The sequence below is a fragment of the Fistularia commersonii genome, chromosome 3, assembly GCF_037954325.1.
Source record: "Fistularia commersonii isolate RoL2024-O1a breed Wild chromosome 3, RoL_Fcom_v1.0, whole genome shotgun sequence".
In the NCBI taxonomy this organism is placed as follows: Eukaryota; Metazoa; Chordata; class Actinopteri; order Syngnathiformes; family Fistulariidae; genus Fistularia; species Fistularia commersonii.
This window is the reverse complement of record NC_141286.1, coordinates 12,952,345-12,977,891: the sequence shown is the minus strand read 5'-3', so window position 1 is coordinate 12,977,891 and position 25,547 is coordinate 12,952,345. Positions and strand designations below refer to the sequence as shown.

Here is a 25,547-nt window from a genome sequence, read left to right as displayed (position 1 = left end):
ATCACTGATGTCCTTACACAGCTTTCTGTTCTTGGTCATTGTGGAGAGTTTGGAGTTTGTTTGATTGACTGTGTGGACAGTTGTCTTTTATACAGATAAGGAGCTCAAATTGGTGCAGTTAATACAGGTAATAAGTCGAGAATGGGAGGGCTTCTTAAAGAAGAACTAATATTCTTTCTAGTTGGTAGGAGATCAAATAATGTCAATAAAATGCAAATTAATTACTTAAATATCATACAATGTGTTTTTCTGGATTTTTGTTTTAGATTCTGTCACTCACAGTTAAGAGTACCTTTAATAAAAATTATAGGCCTCTAAATGTTTTGCCAGTGGGAAAAGCTGAAAAATCAGCAGTGTATCAAATACTTGTTCTCCCCACTGTATATATATATGTATACACACACTTGTACTGGTATAGTTGGGGCCATAAATCACTGGAAACAAGTGCTGTATCTGAGGCTCTATTACCTGAAATGTTGAAGAACTCTTTGTTTGAAAGCTGCTTTTTTCCCTTTTCTCAGATCTCACCTTCCATCATAAAAATTGTTCCTTTTAAGCATTGTAAGCATAAACATGTCACCACTCCCTGATTTGATAAGAGTAAGAGAGCGAGTGAATGATCTTTTCTTTATAAAGCCACTTCTCACCTGTGACAATCACTTTAATGCAGCTGATCCTCTTTGCATTAAAACACAAACAAAGGATGGGAAATGCATGTTGAAAAAATCAATAGCCGAGATAGTTATGGCCGGGTGTCAACAGGCGATCTTGAGTCCCCAGGCCCCCCCCAGTCGAGAACGATGACGCCTAATATACAGGGTGACCTTCAAAATGTCATAAATGTATTGTGCAGTAAAGTGTCAATATTTGTGGTTATATGGAGCAGGATGACTTTTACAGTAATTGGAACAGCCATATTAAAAGCGGCAGATTAGTCGACTGATTAAAGACATGCGCGCTGGACACACAGTTGCCAGGGGTGTGTGACTGGGGTGACGTGCACTGTCACGCGTGTGTGCACCTATAAGCACATGTCACACACAGAGCACACAATGTTTTGCTGGCTGGTGTGTGATGTGTTCTGTGAAGGGCTTTATTGTGACAGAAGAGCTTTCTTCATCTCAGGTGTGTGTCTGAATTTCAATGGAGCCACTGGGTGTCCTCTGACCTTTGACCTGGTTTAGATGAACATTAATGAGCCGTTATTCTTCCATAAAAACAATATTGTAGTTATCTTTGCTTCAATATTTTTTCAATATACCTTTAAGCTGAATTAATCACAGATTGCAAAGGATTTATATTTTGTGAATTATGGTTTTGTTTGATTTATTTTGATCAATATCTCTTGTTAAGTAGTATTTGTGAATCAACATCATTCATTTATTGATTGGTGTCTTCCATTTTTTTTTGTCTTCCATGTCTGTTTAATTGCGGCCTATGAATGTTATATCTTCTTGATTTAAATAGTTTCTTGCAAATCATTTCACACATATTTTTTTCTTTAAGGATCAGTCGATCATGCCCATCAGTTCAGTTTGATTTAAAGCAATAATCAGAAAAATCTAATAAGCACTACACTTCAGCTATTAGGATTTCTTGGCCGGACTCTCAATTATTATTTACTTTTATTTTTTTATATTTCTGAAAAAAAAAACAGTTTCTTAATTTATGTTTTTGTTGCTTTGTACGGCGGCTCTCTATGTGTTTGTTTGGAGTGTTTTGATTTGACAGTGTCTTTATTAAACCCAGCACTCATAAGAACATGTGATGGCGGAGACAAACATGAGTTTAATGTGTTTTGTGTGTGTATGTGTGTGTGTGTGTGTGTGTGTGTGTGTGTGTGTGTGTGTGTGTGTGTGTGTGTGTGTGTGTGTGTGAGTAGCCATGTTTTGGATTTTTAATTTGGGCCCATCTGGGGCTGCAGGTGGGGGTGTGTGCCTGTGTGGTGTGTGGTCTCTGCCAGGAAAGGATCTGTACTGTAAATATGTTCCTGAGCAGGCGACTCAAGCAACAGTATGGTGTGGCCGGGACCCACCCCCAGGGGAATTGTCGCATTGTCTTTTTTATTTATTTTCTGTCCTTTTAAAACAGATTATATATTCATTTATTTTATTTTTATTTTTCCATACAGTCAAATAAAAATGTTAATGAAACAAGTGGATTATAATCTCACCAGTTTTGTTCAATGTAAATAAATGAAATAAACACAAAATAATTGCAATACTGAATACTGGAAATGCACTTGATAATATATTCAATTTAAGTGGGTTATTGGAAAACTTCGGAAATTTAAAAAAAAAAAAAAAAGATCTGGCACGAAATGGAACATGGCAGCCTGTCACACAACTTTACGCTGGTATTTAAGTTTACCCAACAAGGGAGAAGAAAACTTTCATATTGCAGGAACATTCTCCCATCGTTTTAACCCTGGATCCCCAATTTAACACCAGCTTTTTAAAATTGAACCACGGGGCTTGTTTCCCTGGCAGAATTAAAACTGCTGTTCGGGATGTGCGCATTGTCACTTGGGCTGGTGATAAATAGCCCCGAGCCTGATAGCGGCGCCGCTGTGTTTAGTGTCAGCTCGGTGCAGGGACTTGCTGACTCCGGCTTTTCCATTCTGTAAACCTTATTTGACTCCCAGATAGAGGAGGGGTGTGGCAGGAAAGAAAAGATTAAGCTAATGTTAAAAATGCTTCTTATTGTGCTGCAAGGAGGGGGAGGAGGGGGGTTGCCTGAGTGGGTTGCTCCATTTTGATTCTTTATTTCTAGCTGCATATAAAGCAAGGCAGCGGAGTAAAAGTGCATTTTTATCGGGATCTACACTCCCGTGGGCTGTCCTCTCATTGACATGGTGATTTATCTATTTTTATTTTCCACTGAGGTGACACATGGTGTTTATATGTTTGCATGAAAATACTGACATGGGTTGATTTTTTATTTTTTCACGGCAATGGCAAAAGCTGTCCATGATGTTGAACACTGTACAGATGACATTTATCAATTATTTATGTTTTTGTCTAAATTGAGCTTTGTTTTTTTTCTTCTAAATCTTGAAACTTATGTTTTTTTTAATATGACCAACAGAATATTGAAAAGAAAAATACAATAAAAAATATGAAAAGGTCCACAAGGAACTTGAGAAAGTACTTTGTAAATTGGAACAAAACAGACTATTAAATTATAATGAAATTATTATGACCTTTGAGAATTATAGACACAACCAGGAAATTATGCAAATATATACAAAAGAAAACCCTCAAAACGTGAAATATATTGTTTGAAATGAAGAATTCCTAATAAAATGAAAGGAAATCAATAATCAGTAAACATGAATCCATCAAGGACCTGACTGAACAGTTGACAATACATTGCCCTCACAAATCGGCTGCGAGATAACTGCTTAAAAGAAGCAAGAAATTACCTTGAAATCACTTCATTTTGCTAAAATAAAACAACCCGTGTTGACTTCTTTGTTTTGAGTATGAACGGCAACATCAACAGAAGGACATTCAGAGGAGTTTTGCGGGTCAAATGTGGTTAATCGGTGCTTGTCTGCATGTGACAGCACGCACAACAATACGTACAAACAAAGCTGGAAACATGTTTTCATGCCATCTCTTTCTTTCACTTTTTTGCCATAAAGCCTGTAGATCAGCCGTGACAGCCTGTGACCTCTTGTGCAGCTGTGTCCATCAACTACCAAAATGGGTTTGGATATTTTTAATTTGACTAGAATCTCAACGTGTCAGGTATCTGTACGTAGCTGATTTTGCTTTCTCTTTCAAGTTTCCACGCCTTTAAAACGCGGGGCTTTTAAACTGTGCTCCGGCAACTGTCAGTACATCACAGGCTCGTGCAGCTCAACCCTCACCTGGGATTGTGCTGTTGTCAACACATTCCCAGATTGTCATCGCTCATACTCTCAGAGGCTGATTGTGGTGATAATGCACTGCTATTGCGCTAAATGGCGCGTCATCGTTTTTTTTTTTCCTCTCTCTGCGAGCGTAAGGGGGGGCGGCAAGGGCGGGGTCCCACTCGTTATCACCCTATCACGTCTCTGACAGCTGTTTGTCAAGATTGTGTCGAGATGCTGACGAAGCTGAAAATCGACGGCGTTTCGCTTTTCCTCTCCATCTTCGATCATTTTATTCACTTTGCTATACCAACCAGTGTATTTTAACTATGGCTTGTCGAGAAGGCCACATCTTCTGACTGGATTCGCACTTTTTTAGTTTTCTCCATGTTCTTTCCAGATTCTCTATCTTCCTTCAAAATTGTCAGTTGTCTGTAGTTAAGAACGAGAGAGTGAATGGTTGGATATCTCCATGAGTGTCCCTGTGATTGACAGGTGACTGGTCGAGGTTAAACCCCGCTTCTCGGGCCCAGTACCACCATTACCCAATGACCAAAATGATCATTATAGACTGTTTTAAAACCAATTTATGCCTTAAGGCTACCTGAATGGAGCACAACCAAATGGTGATAGAAGAGAATGGTGCTGAATGGAATGGAAGAATGGAAGAATGGAAGCTGGTGGTATCTGAATCAAAAAAGTTGTGTTGTGATGTGTGTCTGCATGGTTTTGATGTGCCACTCAGCCACTCCCTCCATTCTGTCCTTAACTCCCCCTTCTCGTCTCCAGATGTTGGGGAGGACCTGGGGAAGGCAGCGGGGAGTGTTCAGCCCTCTCTGTCCCAGCACCGCGAACGTGCCGTGGCCTCGTCCTCTAAAGACTGCCCCTACTGCGGCAAGTCCTTCCGCACGTCCCACCACCTCAAAGTCCACCTGCGGATACACACAGGTCAGTGGATGTCATGTGGACAAGGTTCACCAACAGTTGATGTACAGCTCATCTTTCAGAGATGAAAAATTGATTGTGCTTCGTGCAAAATTTACTTTAGCACTTGTAGTGACATTCCTTGTGGGGCTGGACTGATATATGGGTTAATGACTCCTGCTCTAATCTCATATTAAGCTCAATCTACCTGCCATGTGACGGATAAGATGCAGAACAATTGACTGAATATCAATTCTGTAATTGATGAAGCCTGTGTTTGCTGTCTCTGGGAAGTCATTAATCTGACTGTACTCTAAAAAAAATGGCTATTTTAGAGCAGATTAATCTCTCTTATTTAATAAGAGTGAAAGGAACGACCAGGATCGCTCTGACAGGGACAAAAATAAATAAATAAGAGCACAGATGGTCACAGCTTCTGAATCTCACAATTCACAATGCCCCCCAAAAAAGTATGAGCCCAGTTCCCCACCGAGACATTTGATTCTCACCTATAACTCATATCTTTAGTCCATACACGCTTTCTGTAATCCCATTAGATTGCTGATTTTCTTGGATTAATAAACCACAACAGCCCCCCAATAGCGTCCCTGAACTACCCTTATCTTTAATCCCTGTTTTTTTTTATTTTTTTTTTATTGTCACTTCATAGAAGAACATGAAAAATATAGTTAAAAGTAAATATAATTAAAATGTAGTCAGAAAAATCTTTAGAATTGACGTATTGTTTGCAGGAATCCTATGTAATGTAAATATTTGACCTGACCTGCATATCATAATCCATCTCAAAATTGCGAACAGAATGACAGAATCAGCATAAAAATCATAAAATCAAAAAGATGTTAAATGTAATTTTTCGAGAAATGTTTGAAAAATCTAAACTTATATCACTTAAAATTCAGTTAACGGACAAGACAAAGCTCAAACATTGTCTGGCAGACGTACCAAAAGTGGCAATGAATGAAATAAAAGACATCCATGAGAAAGAAATAAACTTATATTCCCACGGAAATTTTCCAATAAATTCCTAGAAGTTAAGCAAAAAAATTTCATTGACCCCTTTAACAACCATGGTGAAAATGTCTTTCAAGTGAAAAAAGAAATGGTGTGGAAATCACTAAGAATATTAGAGAGAAGAAATTGTGTGGCAGTTTGAAATGAATTGGTGTATAATGATGAATCCTGGTGAAATTTTCCTCAATTTTTTTACCTTTTTTTCATTAGATGATTGATTTCTCTCAGATGAATGGAAACAAAGCAGGTTTTGTAACAGGGCTCCTCATTTAGGCTTATTTTGACTCATATCTAATTCCTCCTCGTCATTACACTGAGCTCCACTTAACAAAACAAAGGTTCAGTGTCCAAAAGTCACATCACTCAGAGGGCAATTTCATACCTGCTAACTCTCAATAACTTTCAAGGCAAAACAAAGAGGGCCTGTTGGCAATTTAGGGATATGCATGATGAGGATGTGCCTAGTAGATTATTTATCAGCCAAAGCGCGCTAGCCCCATCAGCTTGACTCTAACCCTCTACTGTTTATGGCCACGTCTGGAGTATCATGTGGACCGGAGACGATGGCCAAGGTTCAAAACTTCTGGAAGGTACAAACGCCCCAGTGAGTATTCAGGTTAAAGTCACTGGTATTCCATGTGGGCACCCCATTACAAGGACACTCGAGGGGTAAAGTCAGCTGATAGTTTGGAAAACTGTAAAAAAACAACAATGAAAAAAAAATTGTGTTGAAATAGCAGTTAGTAATTTCAATTTTTTTATAGATCGATAGATAGATTTTTGTCACAAATTGGCTGCCTGTCCTCTCCCCAACACTCCCAATAGAAAGACTCCTAGTGATTTGGGAGTGGTTGGTTCAAACAGCTGAGGCTGTTTTTTCTTTCTTATTCTTATTCTTATTCTTATTCTTATTCTTATTCTTATTCTTATTCTTATTCTTATTCTTATTCTTATTCTTATTCTTATTCTTATTCTTATTCTTATTCTTATTCTTATTCTTATTCTTATTCTTATTCTTATTCTTATTCTTATTCTTATTCTTATTCTTAACATTCAAAATAAAAATAAAAACAAACATATATAATTTTTCCCTCACTTCCCTTTAGTAGTAAAATTAGTAAGAGTTTGCAATTATTGTTTTATTGCCCAGATGGTACATGGTGAATTTTTTTGCTAAAATTCACTCGTCAATACGTTTTGGAACAAGAAAGACTTTTCTTTGAAAGAAAAAGAAGAAAAAAAGGATGGCATGTAATGGCAAGTAATTCGATAAGATAAGATACATTTTATAGGGGAAATTCCTTTGTCCCAGCAGCGTAACAGTTATGTCAAAAAAGGAAATAAATACTAATATAAATACAAGTATAAATATAAATAAAAAGGCTGAAGACAGGAGATAGCAAGACAAAAAAATTCCACGCATAAATAGATAGCAGATAAGTAGACAACAGACAATAACAACAAGAAACAACAACAACAATCACAATAACAACATCAGGGATGACAAGAGGCAAAATCAAGAAAGAGTGAGGGTGAAAAATGCACAACTAGAACTGAACAACGATATAAGTAGAGTGACATAAAAAGAATAGCAATTAATAAAATAAAGAAATAAAATAGGAGACAAACAAGGAGAGACAGCAGTTAGGACATGAAATGAGTGGGTAAGGCAGTGAATGGGGAAGGGTAGTGAGATTGTAGAACTGTGGTATCCTAACAGCCTTGAAAGTCCTTCTTAGGGCGAAATGCTATTAACCAGGGAAGAGGAATGTCATGGTGCAGATGGATGACATTTATGATCACAACGCAAACTGTGGTAGATGGCATTTTTTTTCTGCTCCAAGCTGACATATACGCCTGTTCCTGGAAAGAAAAGGCCTGTAGAAGTGAGCGCCACTTAAACAGTTACCTCACACTGAGGCAACCCATTGAACAATGGCTTTGGGTTCCATTTTTTTCAAAGCAACACAACCAGCACAAACCTGGTTTTACTCCTGTAGGTGGAAGCTAGTTAATGACCATTACTTTTTATTTGCCAACCCGTGGAAATCTGGTAGAATTGATCACTTTTAGTTTACTTGAATAGGCACCTGCTGTGTTTTCACAGAATCATCCTGAAAAACCTGGGAGCCGAAAAATGCAGCAGAACACAGTGTATCCTGTGTCTTACAGTGATTTCTGCAAATCAGAGATTTATACCCTTCAATTCCTTCAAGATGTTCTTGAAAAGCTGAGCCCGACCATCACGACCTTATTGTTAATTTCTGCACTTCACAACCAAGTAATCCTTGAGTGCCGGTTGAGACGCCGAGGCAAAAAAACACTCGCAGCTGAAATTGAAAATCCCTTACAGCTGAGAGAAATCAATGCTCTCTATTCTTTTTATTCTCCTTCTCTGTCTAACTCTCCTTTATTCACCCGCCTCCCTCCCTCATTTTCTCCCTTTGTGAGGCAGAATGGGAGACCACCCGTACTGTACCCACTTTGCTTGCCTTCAAAAGAAGCACTTACTGTACCCTTTTTCTGGGGGGGTTCATCTGTTATCAGGCAGTAAAGAAACTGTGATCGTATTGGTAGAGTATGGATCCTCATATCATGTCAGAAGGAGCGAAGGCCCTTAATTCCGTCCGCAAATAACATTTTACAATTCTCTGATCTGGGACATGTATTAATGTGGAAAACTACACCTTGGAGTAAAAGGGATGAAGGTTAACAGGAATGTTTTTGTAATGGGTTATATATTCCTGGCCGGTCCAAGCGAAGCTTTTTTTAGTGTGTAATCTCATCGACGCACGGAAAGAAAAACAGCTTGATGCGTCCACAACACGTGGCCTTTAAATCATCACTATAACCTAATCACGTAGACTCTGCCGTGACATCCTCATTGCACCTACAAGATGACTTTTACAGCAGCTGAAGATCATCTCTGCCGTCCTGTGATAATGGTGAGAGATCTGCAGATGAAAGCCAACAAGTGCCACAGTAGAGTTTGCTTACCAAGGCGCAGCCATGTCAAAATTAATGAGATCCTAAGTCTGGCCTCAAAAAACAAAATTGAGTGAATTTGACTTTCTCTAAAAGTTAAAGAGCTAATGTTACGGTATTAATTTCCTCTTAAATAGAGAATAGGAAAATATCCATTAGCGAAATTAACCACAGTTTTCTAGGTAGCTAACATTGTGCGACTGTGACACTTCAGTGTGGGTCCGCAGCTAATGAACACACTGCAGAGGGTGATATTTCATTATACAAATTAATGCTCACATTTTAATGGGAAAGTCACATAATGAATCGAGGCTTCAGTGACAGCAATTAGAGGGCCAGATTGTCCCCTTCTGGACACGGCACTATTTAGCAGTAAGCAGCTGTGTTTAAAAAAAAAATAAAAAGGTCCTTGCTCTTGACAATAGCCACACATATCTTCAGGCGAGGTGGAATAAGAGTCTCGGTTCACCTTTTAATGTGGTGTGGGTTGGCGTGTGTGTGTTTGGGACGACTCGCCCGTGTCACTTCACCTTAACCTAACCTTGTAATCGGGAGGAATCAAGAGGGACCTGTAATCTTCCTCTTCAAGCTCCTTTCTCTACCATCTTCGCCAGAACCGGCTGGCTCATTAGACAACATAGGCAAATGCTGAGGAAAACCGGTAAAATATTCACCTTCAATATGATTATATCAAAACTACTTATTTCTATTAACTCTTAAAATAGAAAAGCTCAAATTTATTCAAATGTAAAGCAATGCCCAATTAATATTACTACAAATTATTCCAGATAATTCCTGCCTCTTTCCAGATAAGCTCCCACCCTCCTTGTCGATGGAGGGAGGAAACATAAAATCTTGTCTAGGGCATGACATTGGAAAGGGGCAGCTCTGGTTCTCCCCCTTTTTTTTTTCCAACTCCTGCTTTTTGTCTTTCTTTTAATTGATCTCTATGCCATACTTTCTTTTCCCATTGGTGGGTACTTATATTTAAAGCTTTGAGTAAACATCGTGTTTGTTCTTTTCCCAGAAGCCCCTCCGCCCTCGCAGTTGCGTCACTCCAAATGAGGGTATGAAATGATAACCTGGGGAAAAGGGAGTCTGGAAAAATGCAGGTTTTGATAAAAAGAACATGAGATTGCAGTTAAATGTTGGATTCGTCAAGATTGACTAAAATCCACTCTCCGTTTCTTGTCCCCGGACACCCCTGATGGTTCCACATTTGGTGCGAGGAATGAGGGGATTATAAAACGGGGGGAGAGGGAATCTGGAAAACTGAAGAGTCCAAGAAAAACTGTAGGTTTTACTAAAACAGCGACTTCAGTCTACAGCCAAACACACATTATGTTAAACAGATGGACAAACAGAACACTGGATTTGTCAAGATTAACTAAAATCAACTGTCCATGTCTGATCCCAGATGAGTCCCGATGGTTACATCCTCGTTTAGGTGTGTGTGCGTGTGTGTGCGTGTGTGTGTGTGGGGGTGGTTGGGGGTGGGGGGTCTCACATAGGGAAATGGGAGTTGGTGGGAAGCAACTGTCCTTACCAGCTCCAAAACAAGTCCCCAGCTGTTTCGGAAAACGCGTCTATAGAAGTATTTTCTGACATGCCTCTCCAAATCAAACGTATATACACTGTGAAGGTACAAACACATCATTGCCTGCACTTGATTGGATGAGATATTAGTATCATCATCTAAAGGCAAAGTGGGATTGTGTGGTTCAATAAACATCTTCATATGGAATCTCATATTAATCTGAAATAAAGATGTGCCTGTGCAGTGATTAGTGCTTCTGCCTCACATCAGGAAGGACTCTGGTTTGATTCTCACAGGGAGCCTGTCTGTGTTTGCATGTTCTCCCCATGTCTTTGTGGGTTTCCTCTTGGTTCTCCTGTTTCTTGCTACAATACAAAAACATGCAGGAGGTTAATTGGAAAAGATGTGGCGACTGTTCCAGGGTCACATAGATACAAACAACCAGGGTGTATCCCGCCACTTGCAACTGGTCCAGGGTGTACCCTGCCTCTTGCCCATTGACACCTGGAATAGGCTCCAGGATTCTTGTGACCCTAAGCATGGGATAAGTGGTTAGATAATGAATGAATGAATGAATGAATGAATGAATGCTTCCTCAGTAAAACAAATAGAACCATTATACTTTTAAAACTGTACCTCTCCACATTTAGCTATGAAAATCAACATCAACATCCTGTCTCTTCAAACTATAAGGGTATAACGCTTCAGGTACGCTTCAGAAGCTCCTTTGTGCCCACAGCCATCAGACTGTACAACAGCAGTCTGGACGGCATACAACTCTGACTGCCCCGAGTGTACCTGTGCTGCTTCCACAATCTCACTACCTTATACCATTTCCTACCTTGCCCATTTACATCAACTCTGCTGTCTTTCATATCCTTGTTTGTCCCAGCCCACACAATCCTGCCGATTTTTGTTTATTTATTTTATTCATCTCCATTATCACTCTATATCTATTGTTGTTTAATTCTGGTTGTGTATTTTTCATCCTCACTGTTCCTTTATGTTGTCCATTATTATCCCTTCATGGATGTCTTGCTATCATCTGTGTTCTATCTTATCTTATCTTATCTTATCTTATCTTATCTTATCTTATCTTATCTTATCTTATCATCTTAGTTGACGTATATAAATGTATATTAATACATTTACTTTAATGTTCAGTGTGGAAAATGGGATGCAGAGGTTGTTTAATCTTACAGACTCCATGAACCATGAGTCAATCTAAGCAGTCCTTTGTCCTTCAGCAAATATCTTATGTCCATATTTATGTAAAATGTTTCAATGAAAAATGTAAGAATAATAATAATAATTCAATTTGAACCCTAGTATTTAATTTTTTGGCATGATATCCTAACATTTAAGTGTCTGATGCATGTTGACACAATGATCTGCCAGTGGTTCAACACCAATATACAGCTACTGAGTCATCTGTGATGTTCTACATCGATGGTCTGATTTTTCTCTTTGATTCAACTGAACTGTAAACTTTGGCAGCATTAACAGCTTTTTCACAGATTGACTCAAAACAGATGTAAAGGAGCTCCCATCCCTTATTCAACCGCCAAGGCATCTCACAGCAGTGTTGATTTTTCCATCTTTCCCAGCCAAGAAGGAAATGTATCTTCTAGTATGTCATATCTATTAAGCCATTTTAATTGGCCCTTCGCACAGGTTTGGGGGTGTTTATCGTTGCTCGTTTCTATGGTGCTGTCACAAGTCACACAATACCAGATGAAGAACTCTGCGCAGAGTAAAAACATACTGTGGAGAAGCACAACTGAGCACGACCACCAAAAGCGGAGTGATTTATATCATCCAAAGGTGTCACGGTCGACTCTGAGAGAGGCGGTCTGAAACAAGTCGAGCTAAGTGCAGAGGAGTGAGTGCAAAAATTCAAAAAATGTTTCTGCTCTATTTTTAATTCTCAAAGAGTAATTTCCACGTGTTGTAGCAGCAGTGATCTGTCATGTGGCTGGGAGGTTGTGCTGTTTGTGCTGATATCAATTAAATGTGGATTAACGGGTACATAATGACCTTTAGCAGTAAATTGTGTGTAATGTTGCAAGGCAGGATACAGTATATTCCCCAGATGTCACACCAGGCCCCTGACGTATGATGGAGCAGATGTCTTTGCTGGTCCAAATGGCCCTCTAAGACACAAACACACACGTGCACGCTCCAGGCCGAGACGTGCATATTAACATGTGTTCGCACACATTCCAAATGGCATTTGAGTCGATGCAGAAATTCACACGTCGTCTTCTTTGCTTGCCTCTGATACAGTTAAATGCTTAATTTTAATGGAAAGCCGGAATTTCAGTATATCAGGACGCTTTATTTTCACCCGCCGTGCCCCGCGAACACCAACCACACAGTTCCCCTTCTACGTTTTTATATATTTAGATGGTATATATAGATATGTAGACATTCATCTTTATTTTCCCCCATGAACATTAACAACCTCTTATGAGGGGAAAAAAAAGCAGATCAGTCTAATTTCTGTCTAATTTAGCTCCTAGAATATCATTTTGTCCAGTTAGAGGAATTGAGAATGATAATTTGCATCAGGGACGTTTCCTTATTAAATCAGCCCTGAGCCTCTGTTCGGCAGCTCACAGGAGAAGCACTTATTGGGTTAAAAGCTCATCTCATGTGGTTTATTTTAAATATACTCTATGCTTTATAGCCACTCCAGTGTAAGAGAAAAGATATCAAATCCCTGTTATTCTGTCTGCAGCCGTCCCTCTCTTTCCATTTCCACCTTTTCTTTTCTTTTGTATACACCTCTATTCTTTCTTCTGCCGTATCAATATTGTATTGAGTTGGTGTTTGTGGCTCTTTATTTGAGAACTCTGCAGTAGGTCTGCAGATTGCAGAGTCTTTTTTCTGGAATGGTGCCCTCTAAATAATGATAAATTACTTGAGCAGTATGCCATTTGCTAATTATATCCATGATTTACTACACAGCCCGACTTAAATCATTCAAACCAGCCTTGCGTAACAATGCCTTTTTTCTTTTATAAAATGGTTTCCATGTGTATAATCTAAACATTTTACAGCCGCATTCTGTATATTTAGAAATGCACTCAACAAACATCCCTTCCTTTTTTTATTCCGTTTCCACCAATCCATCTCTCCCTCGCTCTCTTTCTCTTTCTCTTCACGCCGCCAGTTATCCCCCAAAGAGAAAATTTCCACTCTGGGAACTTTTTATATGTATGTATTTAAAAAGAAAAAAAAAAGCTTTGCATTTTCTCCCCTCTCTCTGTTCATTGTTTAATGAATCTAAATCTGGCTCAGACCCCAAGCCTATTATAATTGCTAGCAGGATGTGTTCTATTTCAACATAAGTAGCATTCCAACAGAAGATCCACTTCTGGCAGAATTATGCTAGTGTTATACCGTTATCAAGAATATTCATGAATATGGATGTGCAGCATAAATAAATATATGTAAATGTTAAACAATAGACGTACCCCTCTTTTACTGTGATATATCACTATGATCTGCGCTTCCTGTAGTGAATCATACTCCTTTTAATTTCAGGGCTTCATTATAACATGTGGCTCACATATGTATATGTCTGTATGCCTTTCTTTTTGTTGGGCTTTTTTTTAACCCTATCATTCACACTTTCTACTCCGTGCCCACGGTGTGTCAGCGGTCATGGAGACCCCCCCCCGCCGGGTTGATTTATGCTGCTCAAGATAAACCGCAAATAGGGAATGTCCACAAAATTGCACTCTCATCGCTGAAGCACGGGCCTGACAGCAAACAAGGCCAAAACAGAGGCACAATGTGCCCGCCGCGGGCAAATACATCCATATAGAGATACACAGAAAAAGACACAAACACACGCACACACGTACACACACACACACACACACACACACACACACACACACACACACACACACACAGAGGCAAGCACGTATCTCCCACTGGTGCAAACACAGATAGTATCGAGACAGTTCTACTGTCAGTTGAAAATATTATCTCTTGTAGTGGACTGAAAGCGCCATATGGTGAAATGTTTTTTTACGGTGTTGATGTGAGTGATTGCTCGGTGGCGGGGCTGGATCGAGCTGGATCGACCCATATTCAGACACCTACCCCCCCTCCAATACACACATTCGCAAAAGCAATAACGCACATCAAATGGAGCACAGCCGACAACAGACGAAACAGGGGATTGTTGGTTGAATGTAGGATGTTGTTCATTATTACTTTTTGTCAAAGTTAGTGCCTCATTGTGGTATATTTTATCACAATTTATTCTCTCTTTTGAAGGAGTTATAAGCACAAGGCAACTGCAAAATTTTCTCTTTTGTTATCATAGCTAATGAAATGCGTGATTTTTTTTGTGAGCTCCACTCGTTTGACCTCATTTTCTTTGTTCAGGGAGGTTACATGACCCTAGGGTCCACATTCCCTGCTCCAGTAAATAGGTTTTGATATCCAGTCAGTCTAATAATCAGGTTAATTATTCACTCTTTTCCCTTCTTCTCTGTTTCTCCGTCTCTTTCTCGGCGTCTCAGGAGAGAAACCCTACCGGTGCCCTCATTGTGACTACGCTGGGACCCAGTCTGCCAGTCTGAAGTACCACCTGGAGCGCCACCATCGTGAGCGTCAGAATGGGTCTGCCCCTCTGAGCCTGTCTTCTGGCCATGCACCCTCATCTGACCACAAAGATGACCATGGGAAGAGCGGCATCTTTGCCCGCCCAGATGTCCTGCGCACAGTCTTCAAGGGAATGCCTCCCAATTTAGACTACAGGGCAGGTCCATTGTTGCCCCATCCATGGGCATCTGCCAGCATCATGTCCCCAAACGACCGGGATCGGGAGCGCGGAGACCGGCATTTTGACTCCGTCTCATCAGCAGAGAGCATAAAGACCGCTGAGGGACCGTCCCCACTGGTCTCAACAGCTACAGAGAGTCCTGCAAGCTTCTCAGATCTAAGCAGGGCTTACCAAAGCATGATGGGGAATGGAGTTCATTTCCAAGGGTCTCTACAAGCGTTTATGGACAGTTTTGTCCTCGGTGCAATGAAGAAAGATATGAAAGACAACCATAGCCCAGTCCAAGGCCAGCACTACCATGACAATGGCGAGCCCAAAGCAAAGAGGGCCGCTGTGGCCGACCAGGACCGAGAGGAAAAGGCTGAAAGCAAACCAAACAAACAGCCAGGTAAACCTGGATCCCAGTACGAGCCGCTGGATCTTTCGGTGTCTGTCCGGCCCGAGTCAGCATCAGGATCCCTCCCGGGCTCCTCAGTCACCATCCACGATAACGTGGCATGGCATAGCTGCCTCTTCTGCTCCTTTTCCACCTCTTCACTGGAGCTCATGGCTCTACACCTCCAGGCCAATCATCTGGGTAAAGCTCAGCCGCAGCAATCTGATTCAGGCAAGGAAGGACACTGCGATATTCCCAACCTCAAGAATGTCGTCCTTGAGAAAGACGGAGACAGAGATGGAGAGAGAAGCCAGATTGGCTGGAATAACCATATGGATCAGCCATACAACCCCTTCCAGAGCGACTTCTACAGGCGTTTTGGTGGTCTCTATGATGAATCTCCAAGGGCTACCCAGGCCCTCCAAGGCTATATGGCCCCACCAGAGCAGGGACTGGATCTCCCCAGTAAGCCTTTTAGAGCAGCATGTTCATCCGGGGAGGACCGTGTTGGAGAGAGGGGCTCCTGTGGGGATGCAGAGGAGGATCAGGTCAGATCTGATGATGAGGCCGGTAAAGGAGGTGTCCTCAGTGCCATCGAGACCCCATCGGCCACCCCCAAGAGACTTCTTCATCACTCGGATGAAGAAGAGGAGCGGGGAGCAGCAGAAGAGGAGGAAGAGAGAGATGACGATGAAAAAATTGACATGGAGAGAGAGGAAGCAGGAAGTCCGGCTTCAGACAATCACCAGACCCTCCCGAAGCAGGATGACTCCTCTCTGACTCCAAGGAGCGTCACTGGCTTGTCCGCCCCTGCCATGAAACCGCTGTCACTGGTTCCTCAGACCCCGAACCAGGTTTTGCCCTTGGAGAAGCAATGGCAGCCCGGCCTGGGTCTCCTGTCGCCTGGAGCTCCTCCAGGTTTGCTGAAGACTGAACAGCAAACCCACCTAGAACAGCAGATTAATATGCTGTCAGTCCTGAGAGCCTACAGCAGCGATAACATCCCTGGCTTCAATGGTTTGGGCGCTGGGACCGGAGCGGCAGCCGCAGTGGGCATGAAGAGGCAAGATGGACCTGGTGAGTGTTAGAGAATCCTTATCCCCACAGCTCACACTAGCACACATATTGTCTGGAAGGTACCCTCATTCTTGAACCTAAATTCAGTTTACTTCAGCTCAAACTTAGCAGAAACACATATACATTTTCTCCTCTGGAACCCACAAAGGAATCTCAGACACTCACTAAAGGTCTGCAGATTGGCTCTGAAGTGATTCCAGCCTTATTTCAAACAAGTTTAGAAGTAATCATCCTGCTGACTAGCAACAGATTAATCTTTATTACACGTTTATATTACTGCAAGTACAGTGCCTCCCTCGTGCCGCACAGTGCAGTGGGAATGACCCCGGGTGAGTCAGAGCAGGACCTCAACTCCTCGTGCCATCTCTTCCACATGCCTCTTAACTATCTTAGCTCTCATAAAGCCAGTTCCCGAAAGCCCATTACTTTATAAGACTCGTCTATCTATGACCCTGTGAAAAATGAACTGCCAACTTTCATGATTCTGCTAAGGTTACAGCTGCTCATTGAGACTTTAGAAGGAAGTCCTTTTTTCTTTTTGTCTCATTTTTTTCTTTCTTTTCTTTCTTTTTTTACAATGCAGTTTTGCAGTTTTTTGCTGGCAGGCTTGAGTGTGTTGGAAGAAAGAAAAAAAAAGCTGAATTGCCAACACCACCACACACACATACACTTCGCCTTCATGCCACAAAACAGTTGCAGACAGAAGAAAGTCATCAAAACCCCACACTAACATGGCATGTATTCATGATATTCATAAAAAAATAATGGCGGAAAAATTGAGGGAGAGTAAAACATTATTTTTAATAACATGATGAGTTCCTATACATTGTTTTCAAGTTAACTTTGCCAAATAACTTGTGCAACACTTGATGAAAATAACAACTGATTAATTGATAGTTTATCTATTTCTGTTTTAATTTCAACTACAAAGAAATAGATGAGCAGGAATCAAAATTACCAGCCGCAGACAATGGATGAATTGATGGATTGATATCTGACAAATATATCCACTGTGTATGGTGTCCCTTTTTAACAATAAGGGGACTGTGCAGAATTACAGTAACTGTAGAGGGATAAAGTTGATGAGCCATACGATGAAGCTATGGGTAAGAGTAGTGGAAACTAGACTGAGAGCAGAAGTCAGCATTTGTGAGCAACAGTATGGCTCCATGCCCAAAAAGAGTACTACAGATGCAATATTTGCTTTGAGAATGCATTGCACTTTTGTAGACCAAGAAAAAGCATAAGACAGGGTGCAGAGAGAAACTCTGGTATCATATGACGAAGTTTGGAATGGCAGAGAAGTTTGTTAGACCGGTGCAAGACATATTTGCTAACTGTGAGACAGTGGTGATGTGTGCTGTAAGTGTAACAGAGATGTTCAAGGTGGAGGTTGGACTTCATCGGGGATCAACTCTGAGCCCCTTCTTGTTTGCAGTGGTGATGGGCAGGCTGACAGATGAGGTTCAACAGGAATCTCCATGGACCATGATGTTTGCGGAAGACATTGTGATCTGTAGTGAGAGCAGGGAAGAGGTTGAGGAAAATCTTGAGAGTTGGAGAGGAGAGGAATGGTTAGAATATATGTGTGTGAATGAAAGGCACCCGGCTGGAACGGTGAGGCTACAGGGAGTGGAGATCAAAAAGTTGGAGGATTTCAAGTACTTAGGGTCAACAGTCCAGATCAACATAGAGTGTGGAAAAGAGGTAAAAAAAACAGGTCCAAGCAGTTTGGAATTGGTGGAGAAAAGTGTCAGGGGTACTATGCGATAGAAGACTGGTGAGACCAGCAATGTTGTATGGTCTAGAAACAGTGACAATGACGAAAAGGCAGGAGGCAGAGCTGGAGGTCGCAAGGATGAAGATGTTGAGGTTCCCTTTGGGAGTAACTAAGATTGATAGGAATGAGTCCATCAGAGGAAAAGCACGTTAGATGTTTTGGAGAGAAGGTCAGAGAAGCCAGACTAAGATGGTTTAGTCATGCACATGTGATTCAGTCATGAGGGATAATTAATATATTGGTAGGCAGATGCTGGAACTGGAGCTGCCAGGCAGGAGGTCTCAAGGAAGACCAAAGAGAAGATTTATGGATGTAGTGAGAGAGGATATAGTTAGTTTGTATGACAGTAGAATAGGGTTAGATGGAGAAGGTTGATTTGCTGTGATGATCCCTGGGGAAAGAAAAAGAAGAATTACAATCTTAAAAATAATTTTTAAGCAAGGCATTAGATTTAATCAATCACTAATAATTACCTTAAGTACCACTAATTAAAAATGCTTTATGAATGGTAATCTGAATCTTTAATTTTTTTTTTTTCAAATATTTTATTTAATCTGAGCAGGTGTAGAAGAAAACAAAATATGTTTTTTGTTTGTTCTTTTTGATGTTCAAGCTTCAGACTGGCTCAGTAATAGATCTAAAATGGTAAATAAGTGTTCGTGAAAGGAATAAGCCCATCCTGCTTATTTTAACAAGCATATATTCATTATGATACAGCGGAGTGTTAAGTAAGGATAATCGTATGTAGGTGTGCGTTAAATGGTTTGAAAGTATGACATGGAGAAGAACAGCCCGATGTTAAGCAGAGAACAATTCTAGTCCTTTTTAAACACGAGCCATTTAGTCACAGTCTGAGAAAGAGCAGGCAGAGGTGAGAGCAGCTTATGGTTAATTTACTGCACCTTCTGCCAAAATATCTAAGTAGGGGGCGGCTCAGTCAACCTTCCCTGGCAACCTTTTTTTTTTTTTTTGCTGTGATGTAGTGTTTAAAAAAATACTTTACAATCCAAAGACAAGATATTATTGTTGCAGAGAAGAGAAAGGAGGGATTGCTCAGCTATTATAGTTTGTAACCATCAAGAGACAGTTTGCACAAAAGTAAAGTGGCCAATGTAGGACTATCAGTGTAGTATTTTTCCAGAATATAGTGAATAAATCATCTTATATCATTGAAAAGCTTACCATCAGAAGTACAATTTTTCTCTGACGTTTCTGTAAGTTGCAGAAGTGGTGTTGGATGAATTTCGTGGTAAGACTTGAATGGTTTAATGAAGTTAAATTAATTTCTTTTGGCTGTCTTTTTTAATGAAAAAGCAAAGAAATATGACACGTAGTGTTTAACTTTCCTATTTCATTTTCTTTTACACAAATTTCAGTATAATTTGACACAGATATAAAGTTATATGAAATTATATAAGCATGGTTTATTAGGACAGCTATCCTAAGAAATGTTTGGGTTGGATTGACTAAAGTTTAAATATTTGACAGCAATGAAAATTAACATTTAAACCCTTGACCTATCATCTTAGTAGTAGTAGTAGTAGTAGTAGTAATACTAGTACTAATACTAGTACTACTACTAGGACTGCCACTACTCCTACTCCTCCTCCTCCTTCTCCTCCTCCTCTTACTACTACTACTACTAATGATGATGATGATGATGATGATGATGATAATGATGATAGTAGTGATAATAATAATAATCAACAGAAAAAAAAAAAATCATAATTTTAATTTTTAAGTATTTTTTGGTGAAATTGTACTTAATATGAAGCTAAATCAACCACAATAAAGATTTTAAATGGCTTGACTTAAACCATCTTACTACTACTACTACAATTACTAATGATGATGATGATGATGAGAGAAGAATTTTTGGGTGAAACTGTACTTTATATAAACATAAAAGCACCACAATACAATTTTAGATTGTAAAATAAACACATGGGTTGTTAAACTTTGTTATTTTAGTTTATTTTGTAATATTGAAGGCTCAATAGGTCTAATGGCATAGGCAAATGCTGAGAATATAAAGGATCCACTTCGAGGGGAATATGAGTTTGGTTATTACGACTTTTTGTGCCACCACTGAGATCGAATAAGTAACACATCAGTCAGGTGATCTTAGCTTATTCATATTTTTTTTCATCAAAATGCGGCTGCTTTTTCATTCAAGATCAGCAAGGAGTTGAAAAGTTCACCTAAAAACTGTGACAACAGGCTAGTAAAATAATCGAGCGGTTCATTGAAGTTTTCCATCTGGCTTGTTACTGTTTGCAGTGTTCGAGGAACTTGGCTTTATATTTCTGTTGTAAAGACACGACGAGGGATAGTTCACAAATATATACATGCATCTGTATATTTCAGCTAATCAAGAAATGCCTCAATGTGAAAAAGCCTTTCTCACTGTCTAATCAGGAGGCTTTTGAAGGCTTGCATTGTGACGGGGGCAGTTCCCGTCGCAACTCGGAACGCTTGACCTTTACAGATAAGACTATCTGCACTGAGACAAAAGGCTTTCTTACATGTTGTTATTTTGTTCTATTGTGAGTCAGGCGCTCTTTGTATGGAAGCAGCTTCAGCTAGTCATTATGTATCCAGCTTCCTGGCATTAGATATTCAGATTTCTACCTCAGCGGGGGGAAAAAAAAAAAAAAAAAAAGTGTTCTGTGGGATATAATCAAAGCATACAGTGGTGTTTGAACGTGTATGTTTGACTCAATAAATTTAGTAACTTAAATGATAAGTCTTATAATGACATCAGAGTATTACAAATCTCTCACCCTAGCACAGAGTGAATATTTTCCAGCTAATCTAAACAGCTGTATGAATTTTAATCTGTATGAATCAGTTCGACTGAAATGCAATGGTACTTTGGAATGCAAGAGCTTGTACGTTTTTAATTTATTTAGGGTTCATTTTTTAACCTCAGTCTAGCAAACAAATGGACTGGTAGTTCCTGGTTTACTGACTAGTGTTTTCATATTGATACTGTTCATATTGTATTAACCCCTGGCAATATGATTCATTGTTCAGATAAAATTAAATAAGCTCTTTTTTATTTTGACAACTATCCTAAGATAATGTTGCGTCAGATTCATAAAACTTTGGTGGTTTGACAGCAATGAACAATAAATTCATTTAATTTGTTTGATGAAATCATAGATTATTTGAAACAAAATTTCACACAACTAATAATGGAAGGGCAAAATTATGCTCCTCTTGGAAAGTAAGAAATAAATTCAGCTCGCTTAGCATGTGTGCCAAAGTAAAAAAAACAGGTTTACATTTCCAGTTCAATTGACATAAATTAAGACCGTTGGATTTCAGACTACAGTACAATTATTTGAAATTAGTTTGAAAAATAAGTCTGTGTGGAAAAACTGTAATAACTGGTTTATATTTAGTAATAACTGCTCATACGCACATTGATGTAGAGTGGGAAGGATTCGATTGAAATATTTAAGTAAGAATAACTTCTTGTTCCACTAATGCCACACCAATGGAGGTGCTCTTTAATGAGTAAAATCTAAATGCATGATCAAACTTGGATGAGAAAACTAGACCCTCTTCTTTATCTGTGAAAACCGCTTCCTTTACAGCTCCTCTTCATGTGTCCACTTGTAAACCCCTCGTGTTGGTGGGGCGGGGGAGGTCACCCACTGCGTGAAGAGTGCCAGTCGGCTATTGCGGATCACGGGCCTGCTCGGGTGGGTGGAGATAGTGGGGGTAGCAAAGACGTCCGCAAAAACTCAATTCAGAACCTGGTGAAATGTGATTATCTGGAGAGGGTTTGCATTAGGTTTGTATGCAAATACAGCATAAATCATTAATATCGAAATTCTCCCCTGAATCTGCGGGAGCTGTTGTAGGGCACGAACTGCACGTCTGGAGTGGCCGTCACTTCATTAGTATGCCCAGAGGAGGCGGGATGGTGCGGAAGGGTGATGTTGGCGGGAGGAGGGGTGGATACACATGAATCTACTTGAACTCTAACACAAACACACACACACATGCACATATTCGCCCCTTACGTGATGTTAAAGCACACCTGCCTATACCTATCTCGGGGATCGGGTTCGTCAATATCAGGTGGTTAAGAGCGGCAGCATCCCACAGGGTCTTTGTGCACTTAGACGGTATCTGCTCGCCGTCGTTCAGTGTGAAGATTGATATGAGCCCACACTTTGTTGCACTGTAGACGTGCTTAACACAATCAATACTTGGCTGCAGCTGAGACCTATCTATAGCCATGCATTATCAAACATGAAGTATTACATTATTCAGACAAGGCCCAACACGCTGGGACCGCCTGCAAACACAGCTCCACACATCATATTACTTACATTACCTCAGCCCCTCCCTCGCAACCTACTGCTAGCTTTAATACATTAAAGCTATATATCTGAAAAGACTGAGACTGCTAGGCTCGAATGGAAGCATTGAGAGAAGATGAGAACGTGAAGGAGAAAATGGCAGAGCTTGTCGCTGGCGAAAACCTCGTGGGAGAGCTCTCACAGGGTGCTCGAAGTTCTTTCCGTGAGTGTTTGTTGGTGGTTTTGGTCTCCTGTACACACACATGCACACACACACACACACACACACACACACAATACTGATGACATGCTGAACAATGCTGAGTGTTGAGAGGGAATGCAATGTATCTGAAAAAAAGTAATAATTCCCTCCCCTGCAATTTTTAATTCCTTGAAATGTTTTCTCTTCAATGAGGCAATGCTTTTAACAGATATTCAATAATTCTGATATGCATGCATGTATTAAGTATGATCTTTAAAAACATTGAGAGTTACAAAAAAAGGTAGACACACACATCCTTGCCTATGTAGTGAATCATTCACTTCATCTGATATATGCAATTAATTCTGAAGGCATTTACAAGGACATTTGAAGACATTTTAAAATACAATAAATTTTAATAAAATGCAATTTAATACAATTAAATTAGATACTACCTCAGCTACTATCATGAGTGAAAGAACAAGGTTGTGGATCAAAGCTGCATGTTCTCCTCATATCTGCTTGGGTTTTCTCCGGGTTTCCTTCCACAATCCAGAAATAATTGGAGGCACAAAATTGCCCAAAAGTGTGAGAAATTGTTGTTTGTGTCTAAATCATCACCTTCCAAAAATAATTGCCTACATCATTTTTTGACAAAAATTATAACGTTTTTGCTTAAACAAACTCCTTATCATACATATGGCTTGATTTTTTGTTATTTTCTGAAAAGCCTAAAAAAATTACTTGGGCGTTTGTTTTAAGATGCCGACAATATATGGTCCTGAAATCGTCCAGGATGAGCCTTATTGCTCACCCACTATGGCAGTTTGGAAAGGCACCAGCCCCCCTGTTAGCCTGTAAGTCATAGTGGATAGATGATGAGTGAAGGAATGATAATAACATAAAATACAATTAGTGAATTTGTCACATGATAAAAGTGATGAAACTGATAGGGAGGGAAAATTCATAAGAAAATAATCCTGACTTTTCCTGATAAACATCTTCATATACCTTTATGCCAGCAAAAATTCAAAAGCCACCAAATTATGATCGTTTGAAAAAATTAGAAAGACTGAAGGGCTCTGAAGTAGTTAAAATAGTTTCAAGTTGAATATTTTGTATAATCCGCCATCAGCATCCTTTGTGTAATTATTAATGCTGATAATCCATTATTTGACTTTGCCTCATGTACTTTTCCTCTGACGTCACCAGCATTCTAATCCAAAGCTTTAACGTGCACAGCCATGCACGCACATGCATGTGTCTGTGCATCTGTGTGTGTTCCAGTTTTAAGGAAGCTTGGTTTTCATCTTAATTGCGGCACTGCTCGTGTCACGAGTGGCCAATTACCTCTTTCACAGAAAAGTCTCTCCAGCCCTCCAATACCATACGGAGTTTGAACCCGCGAGTGCTGAGGTCTTATGAGTACATGGTTCAGCCCATGCACATGATCACACACACACACACGAACACATGCACACACACACACAAAACCACATACACACACACAAACACACACAAAGGTATGTTCATAGATGAGCAGGCAGAAACATACTTGCAGAGTAAAGTGCAGGTCACTGTAATAAAGGCTCAGATGTGTCTGAGCCTGCGCAAAACAGGTTCTGTTAAGTGGCAGTAATTAAAAACATATGGTGGAACTGGCGGTCTAGCTGTGAAGCACAGATGTAGTGGATCACAGTTGGCATTACTGGTGTAATTTCTTCTTTCTCCACTTTAAGTGGAAGAAAGGTAGGCTTAATAAATGGAGCAACACACACTTCCTGGTGTCTGTCCAACACAGATACACTATCCAAAACAGTCCACTGGTGGACGCACAACGATGCTGTGCACCACAATTAATTAAGACTCGTAATTGAGTCCCGGATTAGCAGTGATCAGTAAGCTGAATTGAGGTTTTTGGAGGTTTAAGTGAAAACAAACTTTAAGAAGCAGGATATCTTTCATTTTTTGTTTTTGTTTTGTTTTTGTTTTGCACAAAATATGACTCCCAAATGAATAATGCATCGCCACAAGCGGTATATTTCAGAATAGGATTGTTTAAGCTCAGTATTTGCATTTGATTTGAGCATGTGATAGGATTTGATGCGATGTATTTATATTTCTCTTTTTCTCCATCTTGAATAAAGCTGCTGTGGATTGTCGCTGCAATCTCTTTCCATCCGTTTATTGTCTAAATTGTCCTCTTTGTATGTTTTTATTTATTTATTTTTCCCCCTGATCATCTACTTTCCTCTAGAAGCTGAATATATCCATGTCCTTAATTTGGCTTTTTTTATTGACTGGATTTTCACCGACCGTATTCGAAATATCCATATTTCTTAATCCTCTTCCTATACATGTGATAGATTGACAATGGTTCTAAATATTTGTGTCATTGATTGCTTATTCCAGCTCCAAGCAGATATCCCATATTCTAGATGGACTGAATTGCGGTGTCAGATTCCACAATGCATTTGAAATAGGACCTTAATGGTGGGATCTATTTGTGTGTTACTTCTGCAAGTAGGGTGGATAAACAGAAGTAACCAGCCCGTGAGAGTCACTCCTTTTTTTTTTTTTTTGAAAAGAAAGGAGAATTCAAGCAGAGGCGTACATCCATGCAAACAATTCTTTCTTCCTGGTTTCTTTTCATCATCA

General features: G+C 39.9%; 1 protein-coding gene across 5 annotated transcripts in view; it reads left to right on the top strand.

Annotated features, from left to right (window-relative positions):
• The window catches only part of znf536 (zinc finger protein 536), a 274,619-nt gene that overhangs the window by 202,092 nt on the left and 46,980 nt on the right, over nucleotides 1-25,547 (top strand). For all 5 annotated transcript variants that reach the window (XM_086143682.1, XM_086143684.1, XM_086143680.1 and 2 more), the window contains 2 exons: nucleotides 4,646-4,804; nucleotides 14,876-16,591. In XM_086143682.1, coding sequence (XP_085999808.1) covers nucleotides 4,646-4,804; nucleotides 14,876-16,591 — 1,875 coding nt within the window. The remainder of the gene's footprint in view (nucleotides 1-4,645; nucleotides 4,805-14,875; nucleotides 16,592-25,547) is intronic.